This window comes from Antennarius striatus, chromosome 6 (genome assembly GCF_040054535.1).
Source record: "Antennarius striatus isolate MH-2024 chromosome 6, ASM4005453v1, whole genome shotgun sequence".
In the NCBI taxonomy this organism is placed as follows: Eukaryota; Metazoa; Chordata; class Actinopteri; order Lophiiformes; family Antennariidae; genus Antennarius; species Antennarius striatus.
In genome coordinates, this window is record NC_090781.1 from 5,994,784 (window position 1) to 6,009,481 (window position 14,698).

At 45.4% G+C, this 14,698-nt stretch overlaps 1 protein-coding gene across 1 annotated transcript in view; it reads right to left on the bottom strand.

Annotated features, from left to right (window-relative positions):
- The window catches only part of dscaml1 (Down syndrome cell adhesion molecule like 1), a 129,128-nt gene that overhangs the window by 34,643 nt on the left and 79,787 nt on the right, over nucleotides 1-14,698 (bottom strand). Inside the window, exons 4-9 of the mRNA XM_068317865.1 lie at nucleotides 13,315-13,461; nucleotides 11,702-11,980; nucleotides 9,320-9,595; nucleotides 8,759-9,058; nucleotides 1,527-1,669; nucleotides 542-671 (exon numbers count right to left, since the gene is read on the bottom strand). Of these exons, the coding sequence (XP_068173966.1) occupies nucleotides 542-671; nucleotides 1,527-1,669; nucleotides 8,759-9,058; nucleotides 9,320-9,595; nucleotides 11,702-11,980; nucleotides 13,315-13,461 (1,275 nt within the window). The remainder of the gene's footprint in view (nucleotides 1-541; nucleotides 672-1,526; nucleotides 1,670-8,758; nucleotides 9,059-9,319; nucleotides 9,596-11,701; nucleotides 11,981-13,314; nucleotides 13,462-14,698) is intronic.

Sequence of the window (14,698 nt, forward strand, 5' to 3'; positions counted from 1 at the left end):
CTATCACTGCGTAGAGCTGAGGGAAATAACATACAAGGTGACATAGAGAATATATTCAGCTGCACGTGCGCGTGCACACACACACACACACACACACGCACACACACACACACACACACGCACGCACGCACGCACGCACACACACACACACACACACACACACACACACACACACTTTCCCATTCACACACTTAGATGCATGTATGCAGAATACACACATGCAAATCTAACACAATTGAAGTCCTGCACTTTGTAATTGCTGAGTGGTTGAGAGAGCGCACAAGGCCACTCCGCCCCTTAATCAGGGGTTATTAGAGGCAATGCATTCATCTTTCTTCTTCCCTCTGCCTTACTCACATCCTCCAGCTACAAACCATTCTCACGCTCCATCCCTCTCACAATCACCCTCTTTTACATTCACCATTAATTCAAGTTACAACACAACTGCAACAAAGCTATGCTCACAAGACAAAAGATGAAAATATTTTTTAAGATTCATACATTTTCATAGGTTTCCACAATGCTCAGATCTATTACTGACCTTTGACGGTGACGTAGACGGTCTGCGTGATGAATAACTGAGGTTGGATGAGCACGCTGCAGACATAGGCCCCCTCGTCCATCCCCTTTTGAACGTCGCTGAGCTTCAACGTTCCATTTTCGTACACCACCTGAACAGGCAGCAGTGCCGTTAAACAGAGAAACTATATTCCTGCAATATGACTATAGAATCCAAGGTTTTGACTTAGCACCCTGCATTTTTTTTCATAATTCATTAATACAAAATTCCTCAGGGAAATTCCACTCTGTACTAGATCAACCCCGAGGACCAGTGGGGACCTGACAAGCAAGTAAGCTGCTGATATCTTGCTTCACGATATGCTGGCATACAGACTGGGACTCAAACCACAACCACAAGTTGACGACTCTCTTACCGGTGAAGCCACCACTGCCCCATAATTTGGAAGCAGACTTTGTTTTCTTTATCAAATGCTTGCATTACTTCCTCCATTATATGAATGTGAGGTCATAATTGTCTCATATCTTTTTATATGTGAAAGGTATAATCCCTTCAAAGGTAAAATCCTTTTAAAATCCAATCTGAGAAACAAAATGTAGTGTTTCCTCTACCATTCATTTGAAGAGGCAACCCATAATCCTCATGGTGTCCTCCTGCCTTCCACCCAAAAAGGTTCAAAATATTTTATTGACAATTTATTTATAAGTGCATTCATTTCATTACAGCAGAACATGAACATCTTGTATGAATTTTGCTGTCCTGATCGATAAATCAACATTCTGATGCTTTGATGATCCTACTGAGGGCATTGGCTAATCATTGCTTTTTACACAGATACACTTTGAAATCAAGGAGAGATAGAGTCACAGTGACTGGAACCAAGGATGCAGTTGGTACATTATACTAAATAACAGTGTCCGCAAGATATACTGTTAGTTACTGTTATATTTTCTATATTTAAACAAACACACACATTTAAGCCAAAATTGAAAAAGCAAAACTCAACCTGGCGATGGTTGTCAGGCAGAAGAAGCCCCTCCTTGTACCAGTTGATTGAGTAATAGGGATATCCAATCACACGGCAGTTTATAAAAGTGTTTCTACCAGCCACTGCTGTGATGTTCTTCATAGGCCGAATCCTCGGTGGGCCTGGTGCGCAGATGGAGAGAAAGCAGGAGAGGAAGAAGAGGAACAAAAAGAAAAGATAATTAGTTGATGGTGTCAGAAGTAGGACGTGGAATTTTTTGGAAATTTTAGGAATGATAGGGGACGGAGAAGGGGACAGGGGAAGGGAAAGGAGATTAAAGGTCCCATATTATGCTTTTTTTAATTCATGTAATTCATCTTCCAGATGTTCAACTACACTGTATTTGAAATATCTTGCCCCAAAGTGATCCATGGTCCTCAATATCTTTGGTTGAATATTGATAAATTCTTTTCCGCTCTCAAAAGCTCTGTTTTAATGGGGCGTAGCTCTCAGCCCCCCCCCCCCAAGCTGCCTCGATCAACCCCTCCCTCCCCCGTGCGTACACGTGCATTTGTTTACTTGCGCCACTCGAATGCGCCTGGTTTACAGATCAATCGATCTGCATAGTCTGGAACTAACTCTCAGTAACTTCGCTGCTATGTATTTCGCTCTAATTTTTTCTGTGTTTTCCACTCTTGTTTTTCCCGATATAACCATTGATTTTTCGGCGCTAAGCGTGGACCTGCTTCCTCAAGTTCCCCATGAACAAAGACTCGTGGCTCATTGTGTAAATATGTTCAGACTGACCGCTGAGATAATTAAAGCTGTTTTTTTCTGAAAATCGTCATGGACGATGAGAGATCGTGGATAACACGGGAGCTAAGCTAACCCAAACTAATGAACCATCGGATTTTACCGGTAAGTGATGCTGGGGATAGCCTCGGGCGGACACAAACATACCCATACACACACACATACATACCTGACTGCTATCTAGATAACCAATTACTACCTGAATTGAAAGTGTGTAGCTCTGATCCAGGTCGTTATCACACACTGGTACGGTAGCTTGATCACGAATCACTCACACACGCGCGCACACAAACACACACACACACACACACACACACACACACACACACACACACACACGGTTTGACAGAGCACACACATGACTGAAGTGGACCTAACTAGTTAGCCAAATGCTAACTGACTTCAACAGCTTTTGAGGAATCTATCTATCTATCTATCTATCTATCTATCTATCTATCTATCTATCTATCTATCTATCTATCTATCTATCTATCTATCTATCTATCTATCTATCTATCTATCTATCTATCTATCTATCTATCTATCTATCACGCTGTCCAATCACAGAGCGCCATTTGTGGTGTAATTTAAGTCACAAACGGCCATTCTAGCAAAATCTGATCGTTTGGATTCGGTCCGGGCCATGAATTCCTAAAACTCCAAATATCTATTGATGCAGGAAGGGTTTGTTTACCAGATTCTAGGAGTTGGTTGGGTTAGGGGGGTCCATTATGTATATATAGAGACCTGAGAAAATGTGATTAACAGGACCCCTTTAAATATGCATGTTGGGGTGTTGGAAGAGAGAGGTTACAATGTCTTGCTTTCAACTCAAAAATCAGTTTCAACTGTGGCACTTTCAGGGGAGAACTTTTGATACGTTTGCACATTTTATGACTGTCACTGCTCAGTCCTCTCCACCCACCAGTAACGGTTCGGTTGAAAAGATATTCAGCACAAACCAGGTAAATGAATGTACTGTAAGTCATCTTCAAACATCAGTCTTGACATCACAGTTACTATGCTACTACGCCATCTGATTAATTTGATATTAATTATAAATATGTAGAGTGGATGAAAATATTTTGGATCATACCCATGGTTTTCTAATAATTTAGGCTTTTTCTCCTAGTAACAAACACAGAACAGATGCGGTAACACATTGGAGCAACAGCAATAGAGTTGTTGTTTACAAATCAGACTCCTTCTTCTCCTTTCAGCTTTTCCCTTCAGTGGTTGCCACGACAAATCAGTTGCCTCCATCTAACCCTGCCTTCTGCATCCTCTTCTCTCACACCAACTACCTTTATGTCCTCTTTCACTACATCCATAAACATCTGCTTTGGTCTTCTTCTTGTCCTCCTGCCTGGCAGTTCAAAACTCAGCATCCTTCTACCAATACTGTGTATTCACTGACTCTCCTCTGGCCATATCCAAACCATCTCAGTCTGGCCTCTCTTTATCTCCAAAACCCCTAACATGTGCTGTCCCGCTCATGTACTCATTCCTAATCCTATCCATCCTGGTCACTCCCAAAGAGAATCTCAGCATCTTCCACTCTGCTACCTCCAGCTCTCTCAAAATAGACTGGATTTATATTGCTGGTAGGGCCACATATAAAAACTAATACATCCATCCAGCCAGCCATTTTCCATCGCTTATCGGAAATCGGGTCGCGGGGGCAGCAGCTTCAATAAGGAGCCCCAAACTTCCCTTTCCCCGGCCACATCCACCAGCTCTGACTGGGGGATCTTAAGGCGTTCCCAGGCCAGTGTTGAGATATAATCCCTTCATCTGGTCCTGGGTCTGCCCCGAGGTCTCCTACCAGCTGGACGTGCCAGAAACATCTCCCGAGGGAGGCACCCGGAGCCATCCACACCAGATGCCCAAACCACCTTAGCTGACTCCTTTCCACACGAAGGAGCAGTGGCTCTACTCTGAGCCCCTCGTGAACAGCAGTTTCTCACCTTATCTCTAAGGGAGACACCAGCTATCTGCCTGAGAAAGCCCATTGCCACAGCCTGTATCCACGATCTCGTTCTTTCAGTCATGACCCATCGCTTATGACCATAGGTGAGGGTAGGAACGAAGATGGAGAGCTTTGCCTCTCGGCTAAGCTCCCTCTTTGTGACAACAGTGTGATAAAACGACTGCAATACCGCTCCTGCTGCCCCAATTCTCCGTCCAATCTCACGCTCCATTGTACCCTCACTCGTGAACAGTACCCCAAGATACTTAAACTCCTTCACTTGTGGGAGGACCTCGTTCCCCACTCGGAGAAGGCAGTCCACCGGTTTCCTGCTGATGACCATGGTCTCAGATTTGGAGGTGCTGATCCTCATCCCCACCACTTCACACTCAGCTGCAAACTGGTCCAGTGAGTGCTGCAGGTCACAGGCTGATGACGCAAACAGGACTACATCATCTGCAAAAAGCAGCGATGCAATCCTCAGGCCACCATACTGTAACCCCTCCTCACCACCGCTATGCCTCGATATCCTGTCCATGAAAATCACAAACAGAATTGGTGATAAAGCGCAGCCCTGGCGAAGGCCATCAGCCACTTGGAACAAATCCGACTTAGTGCCGAGAACCCGAACGCAGCTCTCACTTTGGGCATACAGGGATTGGATGGCCCTGAGGAGAGGGCCCTTCACCCCATACTCCCGCAGTACCTCCCACAGTATATCCCTGGGGACCCGATCGTACGCTTTCTCCAAGTCCACAAAACACATGTAGACTGGATGGGCATACTCCCAAGCCCCTTGTAGGATCCCTGCGAGAGTAAAAAGCTGGTCTGTTGTTCCACTACCAGGACGGAACCCATATTTTTCCTCCTCAATCTGAGGTTTAACAATTGGCCGGACCCTCCTTTCCAGCACCTTGGAGTAAAGTTTCCCAGGAAGGCTGAGGAGTGTGATGCACCTGTAGTCGGTACACACCCTCTGGTCCCCCTTTTTAAAAAGAGGAACAACCACCCCAGTCTGCCACTCTCTCGGAACTGTCCTAGACTTCCACGCAATGTTAAAGAGGCGTGTCATCCACGACAGCCCCTCAACACCCAGAGCCTTCAGCATTTCCGGGCGAATCTCATCAACACCCGGAGCTTTGCCACAGTGAAGTTGCTTAACTACCTCAGTCACTTCGTCCAGAGAAATTGACTCGAATACCCCATCATCCTCCAGCTCTGCCTCTGCAGCAGAGGACAGGTCAGTTGTGGTAGTTGGATTCAGGAGTTGAAGTCAACAGTGTCCCATCCTTGCTGTGGATAGTTCCCTGTTTCCCCCTCCTGAAGTGGCAGACAGTCCTCCAGAGCAACTTTGGGGCTGTCCGATAGTCCTTCTCCATGGCCTCTCCGAACTGCTCCCACACCCTCTGTTTTGCCTCCATCACGGCCGAGGCTGCAGTCCTTTTGGCCCGTCGGTACCCTGCAACTGCTTCAGGAGACCCCAGGGACATGTCCCTGAAGGCCTCCTTCTTCAGTTGGACGGCTTCCCTGACCACCGGAGTCCACCACCCTGTGTTCGAGGGTTACCGCCCCTTGAGGCACCCAAGACCTTGAGATCACAGCTCTCAGCTGCAGCTTCATCAATGGAAGCTTTGAACATCGACCATTCGGGTTCGATGCCCCCAGCCTCCACAGGGATGCACGAGAAGCTCCTCCAGAGGTGTCAATTGAAGGCCTCGCAGACAGTCCCCCTCCAGACGTTCCCAGTTCACCCGCACTACTCATTTGGCCTTACCAGGTCTATCCAAATGTTTCCTCCCCAAACGACCCCAACTCACCACTAGGTGGTGATCAGTTGACAGTTCTGCCCCTGTCTTCACCCGAGTGTCCAAAACACAAGGTTGAAGATCAGATGATACAATCACAAGATCAATCATTGACCTCCAACCCAGGGTGCTATGGTACCTGGTACACTTATGAGCATCCTTGTGTTCGAACATGGTGTTAGTCATGAACGATCCATGACTAGCACAGCCCAACAACATAACACCGCTCGGTTTTAGATCAGGGAGGCCATTCCTCCCAATCACGCCCCTCAAAGTGTCTCCATCATTGCCGACGTGTGCATTGAGGTCCCCCAGGAGAACAATGGAGTCCCCTACAGGGATCCCATTAAGGACCCCATTTAGGGACCCAAAGAAGGCTGAATACTCTGAGCTGATATTTGGTACGTATACACAAATAAAGAAGTTTTCCTTCCCACAACCTTAACGCGTAGGGAGGCGACCCTCTCATCCACTGGGGTAAACTCCAACCCAGCAGTACTCAGCCGGGGGCTTGTGAGTATCCCCACACCTGCCCTGCACCTCACGTCTGATCCAAGAGTTTGGATTCAGAACCGAGGCTATGCGTGGAGGTAAGCCCCACCAGATCCAACTGGTAACACTCCATCTCCAACACAAGCGGCATTTGGAGGTGCCAGTGAGCTGACATTCCACGTCCCCAAAGCCAGCTTTTGCCACCATAAACATCCATCGTGACCCCCTGTCGTCACTGCCACCAATATGGCAGCGCACCCGACCCCATGGATCTGCCCTGCGGGTGGGAAGAGTCCACGTTGCCTCTTCAGGCTGAGCCCGGCCGGGCTCCATGGCAGACCCGGCCACCAGGCCCTCGCTGACGGGTCCTTTGTCCAGGCCTGGCTCCAGACATGGGCCCCTGGCTTCCTCCGGGCAGGGTTACTTGTTTCCCTTTTAGAAAACTAATACGTATTGCTGTCAAACTATCTACAAAAAAAGTAGAACAACAGCGTAGGGTAAAAGTTAGACCTCTGTGAACAAGCATGCATAGTCAGTCAGTTAGGGATGATATATAGATATACTGTGCTGTATCTATAATCTCAATAAACTATCTTCTGAAATAAAGAAAAACAAGCGTGACTTCCTTGATATGGACACATGTCATTGCCAAAAGACAGGCTGATCTGTCTGGCAGGCAGACAGAGACAGATGGACACAAAATACATTTAGCATTACTGGAAGACACTGGGAGCTATCACTCAATCATCCCCTCTTTCTTCTTTGACCTTCTCACCATTGTTCGTCTTGTATCTTTGTTTTTGTCTCTCTTTCTAGCCCTCCTACCCCCAATTCTCCCTGTCTTTTCCCTTCCTCAGCGTGTGCTAAGCTTTGATGTTCTGACAAGTGAAAGATGTATTATTCAGCAGCACCGGTGCGCGTACAACACACACACACATACACACACAGATGCGTGTGCATGCACACACACACACATACACACACACATTTACAGTATACACGCACATGTGTATTCAGCTATTTCTGCGTAGCTCAGGATTGTTGCAGATGGCCTCTTTCTGAATGGGTAAGTTGAGTGGCTCACATTACAATGAGTACATAAGCATACCATTGTCTTACTGCTTTTTGTGTGCTAATACATGTGTGTGTCTGTGTTTTCATGTGGCCATGTGTGTTTATTGGCAGTTTCTGTGTCAGTTTGTGCCACATCTTCGGCCTGAAATTCTATGGCAATAGGGCTTATTCTCACTCCAATGATCATTCTGGCATGTCTTCTTGCAGCAGACACACATGTCACAACTACACATCTCACAAAAGGACACAGACAGGGGGAAAGAGAAAGAGAGAGAGAGAGAGAGAGAGAGAGAGAGAGAGAGAGAGAGAGAGAGAGAGAGAGAGAGAGAGAGAGAGAGAGAGAGAGAGAGAGAGAGAGAGAGAGAGAGAGAGAGAAAGAGAGAGAGAGAGAGAGAGAGAGACAGAGAGAGAGACAGAGAGAGACAGAGAGAGAGAGCCCTGTCCATTGGTGTCACCCCTCATTCTTGTTGTTTCAGATGACAGTGACATCACCAGTCCTGTCACCAAAGTTCACCATCACTCCTCGTCATTGCTATTCTCCTATTTAGTCTCTTCTCTCCCTTCCATCTGTTTCTTTCCCTTTTAAAGTTACTTCCTCTCCTTTGACTCTCTCCACCCCCTTCAGTCACTTTTTCTCTCCATATGTTAAGCTATCATTATGATATTTTAACATTTATTTTAACATTTTGTCTGTCTGCAAACGTATTTATGTGTCAGTGTGTCTTCGTGTGTGTGTGTGTGTGCCTGTGCGCAGGTGTAGCTACATAAGGTGAATGAGCAGGTGTATTTGTGTGCGTTCACACACCTGCAGTTACAGTAAATGAGAGGACAGCACACAGGAGACTAACCAAGACCAAGAGACAGAATAACAAACACTTAGCTGTAACGGTGAAAAACAGAACACTGGTCACTGCAGATAATTAAGTGTGATAACTTATTGTAAAGATGGAGTAAACACATATGCAAAGAAAAAGTAAAGAAATGTATGCAGTAAACAAGCATACAGAGATAGAGGTAGAGATATAGAAGGGTAAAGGAGAGGATATGGGTCAGGGTAGGGGTAAGGGTCAGGCTGTGAGAAGCCTCTGTATGACTAATATTGAAAAGTAGACAGGCACCTCTTACGTTTATGCGCGCTTGGTACTCGGCACTACCGGCCGAGTTTCGTGCGGCGCACCGATACACTCCTCCATCGCGAATCTGTGGGTTGCTGACGTTGACATGGCTCACAGTGCTGCCATCGGAGAGCGTGTACTGGCTGGCTCTGACACGGGACAGGTCCCGGGCCACAGGCTCATCATCTAGTGTCCAAGTAATGGTGGGAGGGGGCGCTCCTTTGGCAGCACACATCAGTGAGAACGGTTCACCTGGGACGACGACCCTCTCGCTGAAAGAGGCCACGATACGGGGCGTACCATCTGGACATGGATCAGATGTCAAAGATGTGAGGTGTGAATTTTGAAAAAAGAGAGAGAGCAGAAAAAACCATGAATCCGGACAAAAGATAATTTAAAAGGATGAATAAAAATCTGTATATTGAGCAAATATTGTGTCAATCTACTTATTCCACAGTGACATGTGGAAATACAGAGAAACTGCAAACAGATATAAAAGCAACAGACATACTGTATACACTACATCATAATAAATATACCAACAAAGTGTAACAAGGTCCTTACCTTCCAACAGTATTATAGAGAAGTCCTGTGCAGTATGGCCCTTCCGTGTAGCAAAGCATTGATAAGCTCCTGAGTGCCTTTTTTGTGCAGCAGAAATGAACAATGTTTCATTATGAGCCCCCTGGATGGAGAAGTGCTGATCCGGCAGAACAGGTTCTGTGTTACGGTACCAGGACACAATAAAATGGGGGGAACCCTGGACAGCACAGGACAAGATCACCGTACTGCTGATGCCCGTCTTCAGGTTCTTGGGAGACAAAGTGACCCGCAGTGGCTCTGGAGATTACAAGGATGCAAATGAAACAAGTTACTATCTAAGGAGGAATGCAGCGATAAACCATAAAACTTCATCAAACTCTGAGCATTACCTGCACAAATAGCTTTTGTATGAATATTTGTAGGGCGGCACGGTGGCGCAGTGGTTAGCGCTGCTTCACAACACGGCGGACCCGGGTTCGAGTCCCGCTCTGTGCGGAGCTTGCATGCTCTCCCCGTGTCTGCGTGGGTTCTCTCTGGGTTCTCCGGCTTCCTCCCACCTCCAAAAGCATGCGCTTCAGGTTGATTGGCCGGTCCCACATTGACCATAGGAGTGAGTGTGTGTGTGAGTGGTTGTTTGTTTCTATGTGGCTCCGCGGTACACTGGCGTCGTGCCCGGAGTGTCCCCCGCCTCACGCCCTGAGACTGCCAGGATAGGCACTGGCTACCCCGCGACCTGCGTTAGCGGATTAAGCGGGTTGGAAGATGTATGAATGAATGAATGAATATTTGTCTCAAGTATTTAGAGTCTTTCACCCTGAAATCAAACACCTGATGCTTAGATTCATCCACAACTACTAGCATAAATAAAACAGTCAAACAGGTAGAGTTAGCAGTTCAATGTGGTGGATTTTTCAATCTTTCCATCTCTGATGAGTATCACTGACAAGTGTTTCATGCAAATTTGAGCAAAGGTTTTTAACGTTATTGTCCTAATATACGGAAAATAAACCAAAACAATCTAAGCAATGGGAAAATACATTACTTCTATCCATCCATCCACTTTCTTTCACCGCTTTATCCGATGTCGCGGGTCATGGGAAGCTGGAGTCTATCCCAGCTGGCGTAGGGCATGAGGCAGAGGAAACTCCGGGCATTACGCCAGTGCGCCGTGGAGCCACACAGAGACAACCACGCACGCTCACCCTCACACACTAAGGGCAATTTTGGAAAGGCCTATTAACCTGAAGCGCATGTTTGTGGAGGTGGGAGTAAGCCGGAGGACCCGGAGAGAACCCACGCAGACATGGGGAGAACATGCAAACTCCGCACAGAGCGGGACATGAACCCACTGCGCCACCGGGCGGTGACGGCGCTACCCACTGCGCCACCATGCCACCTACAAAAGTTCCCAGGATATGTAAAAATAAAATAATGTAAGAAGTACTTTTGAGAGGATTATCACTTTACATATATATATTTACACACATATATATATATATATATATATATATATATATATATATATATATATATATATATATATATATACAGTATATACAGTATTTGTGTGTGTGTGTGTGTGTGTGTGTGTGTGTGTGTGTGTGTGTGTGTGTGTGTGTGTGTGTCCATAAAGGTATAACTGAGACAGAGATACAGAAAGGGGAGAAAATGTCAGTGAGCAACAAAGCAGCTGGTATTAAACGCTGGAGGCTGCTTAGTGTGTGTGAACATTTGTGTGAGGCAGTGACAATGCTTGCGTATGACTGTGGAAAATACGTGCATGCACTGTAGGTGTGTCTCTAAATGTGTGTGTGTGTGTGTGTGTGTGTGTGTTTGTGTGTGTGTGTGTGTGTGTGTGTGTGTGCGTGCGTGCGTGTGCGTGCGTGTGTGTCTGTGTGTGTCCATATCACCTTCTAATATGAGGTTTGTAAGTTGAGCTCTGATGTGTCATGTGGCCAGTCTGCATGGTGCCCACCAGCTTCCCCATTTTCCCAACTGTCTACTCCACCTACACCACTCCTCCCCAATAATCTGCACCATCTCCTCACATGTCTCCATCATTCATAGACACATCACTGCGAAATTCTCTCCATTGTTCCTGCACAGCAACATTCTGCTCTATCAACATTCTGGAGCCTTGCTGAGGCTTGAGAGTGTCCTTGAATCAAAGCAAAGCCAACAGAGCTTAAATGATGTCTCCAACATGTTTATCCATGACCTGAAACCACATTCATTACATGTGCCCATCCTTTTTGCTTCTCTGTAGTTATTTCCAAAGAACAGGAAGATCAGGAAAGGTGAATAACATGATCATTGCTTCCATGTTGTGTGCTGATGTGGGCGATCCAACAAAGTATATAGGTATATTTTATTGTTCTATACCCTCTCAGGTCCTTTACCCACCTATGACATTGAGGTGACCTGTCACCTCTTTGGAGCCAAAACTGTTGGTGACCTCACAGATATAGTTGCCACTATCCTCGAGCCTCAAGTCAGCAATGGTGAGGCCTGTGACGCGCCGTGTCCAGCGGGAGTCTGAAGGTAATGGCCGACCATCCTTCAGCCATCGGATGGTGGGGTTTGGGTATCCGGATGCGACGCAGGGCAACTCCACATTGTGTCCAATCTGCACCTCACCGGACTGAAAACTGTCCAACACTGACGGGGTGGACTCCGTAGGGTCTGTAGAGAAAAAAGAAACTGCGTATTTACTTTTGATGTAGATTCTCATTTATCCATGCCATTGTAACCCTAAAATTAGAATTTGATATTAAATAGAAGTTCTGTCCTTTCCGAATCTACCTTCAAGGATTACACATCTATTTGGATTCTTCAGTTCTTTAATTTTTAAGGGAACCTTGTAAATCTGGGCAGGCAAGAGCTCAGTCCACTAAGTCTTGGGATGGGGACTGGAGGGTGGCTGGTTTAAGAAAAATGTCAGCAAAAAAAATTGCAGTGTCAATTGGTAGTGGAGGGGTGCCAGTTCACCTCCCCGACACTGCCGAGGTTCCCTTGAGCAAGGCACAGTCCCCTTTATAAAGTTGCTTACCGGGCGCACCACGAGGGAGTTGCCCGCCAATCTACCCCTCACCATCACATGCATGTCCTACTGCCCCATTAGTGTGTGTGTGTGTGTGTGTGTGTGCATTCGGGTCTGTACCATATGCATATGTATATGTGCGTAATGATTACTAACATGAGTGGAAAAATAATTTCCCCCACGGGGGACTAACAAAGGAATCTTTAATCTTTTCATTCTTAATTTATAACAAACATTTATTTCCTTTCTACTATAAAGAGATTGATGCCCCCGTCATGTCTGTTCAGGAAAGCTACCATGAGCAGTTGCTTAACTTCATTCCTTCGTTCATTCCTTCGTTCGTGCATTCATTCATTCATTCATTCATTCATTCATTCATTCATTCATTCATTCATTCATTCATTCATTCATTCATTCATTCAGTCAGTCAGTCAGTCAGTCAGTCAGTCAGTCAGTCAGTCAGTCAGTCAGTCAGTCATTCATTTTCTGATCATCCTGCTGAGGGCCAAAGGGGGTCTGAGCCGATCCCAGTTGTTTTTGGCCAGGAAAACCTACGAGTGATTTAGCGTTACCAATTCACCAATGTTAAATGCTATTAGTGGTGGAGAACCATGTATCCATGAGGTGTAACTTATTTCCTTTGCTAGCTGGTTTGCAGTGGCAAAGAGTCCAGGTTGTTGTTTAGTCTTGCAAATCCATTGAAAGACAAAATGCTCATTTAAACATTTTAGAGGTGCTGATATGTGGATTTTGTTCTCCTTGTTTCCAATCTTGTTGTAAAGATAATTTAACTGTTTATCATGATATTTACTGCTCAGAGTGGTGCCATTCCTCTCATCTTACGTTTTGCAAGAAAGGAAATATCCCCAAGAATACCTCCCAAAAGTATTAACAAATCGTTGAATAAAAAAAATCTAACAAATATTGATTTCAAGATTAAACAGTTTCAATACGTATACAGCAACTTGTTGCCTACCCATAACAGAGAGCCTGGCTCCATTGCTCTGGCGCGTCTCTCCACTGTACTTGTGCTTTGTGATGCAGCGATACGTGGACAGAGCATCTTCCTTCTGCACTTCCGAGATATACAGAGCGCCAAATGAGGTCAGGAAGAAACGGTTACCTGTTGAAGATGGCAGAGAGGAGTAGAAGGATTTGTTAGTGAACTGTTTAAGCCAATAATAACTTTTTAGTTTGAGGAAGTTTGAGGAAAATTTCCAGACAAATGATCAACTTCAGAGGAAATTTTAAAACGATGGAACAGAATATGTATTCCGTAAGCCCAGCCACAGCACTTACTGTAAACACATGGGAGCTTTTATCATATGCTTTACCATTCTTCTAGTGAGATACACAGAATACAAAAAGGCGGATCAGGAGAAAGAGAGAAGACTGAGCAGAGTTATTGTAAGTGTTAATAATTGATGTGGCTGCGTGTGTTATGGTAACAGCAGATTAGAGTCGTTTTCATTTCACATCAGTGACTACTTGGTCTCCCTCTGATTCATCTTCATGTCAATAGAGACAGCATGTGATAGAGGAAGAAGAGGAGAGGAATGAGGAGAGTGTATTTCAGTGTTTCTTTCCGCTTCCCTGAATCTTTTTGTAGTCGTTTCCCCCAAAGGAATATTTTAGACAGTGTGCACTTTAGAGTGCGTAGTATATTGCAGATTGTTTAGTTCAGCAATGTGTGTGTGTGTGTGTGTGTGTGTGTGTGTGTCTGTGTGTGTCTGTGTGTGTCTGTGTGTCTCTGTGTGTGTGTGTGCGAGTGCGTGCGTGTGCTGTTTGCTGTACATGATTTTTCAATGTCAGTTTGAAATGTAGACAACAGAGCATGTAAGTAAAACACAGGTGTTCTGAATAGATATTCACTCCCTCAGCCAAAACATCAGGAAATATTGTAGGTCAGCACTTTGTCAGTGCACAGCAATGTTACCCTGAATCCCTTCAGATGTTTGGTGTGTCATGGCTCTGATTGTTAATGGAAAACACCAGTATGATTTGGTCTTCAGTTTAATTTTAATGATCAGTACTTCAATTAAATATGCATTTTGTACAGATGTCAAAGTATTGTGATCTTCTGCATGTTTAAGTGCTAATGAACAAGTGTAATTATGAATGTAAAGGCGAGGATCAATGCCGTATTTGTGTGCATGTGTCTGCTGCCACAGTTTGATCAATGGAAATCAATGCATTTTATAGCTGTTCAACTCTATCCAAAGAAGATTAATTAAAGCAGCCCCACCACCCACCCCACCCCCGACCACCCCCTCACCCACCCACACACAGACACACATTCACACTCACATGTAGTCTTTGACTGGAATGCCATAGGACAGTTTTTCTTTAAAAGTTTTATA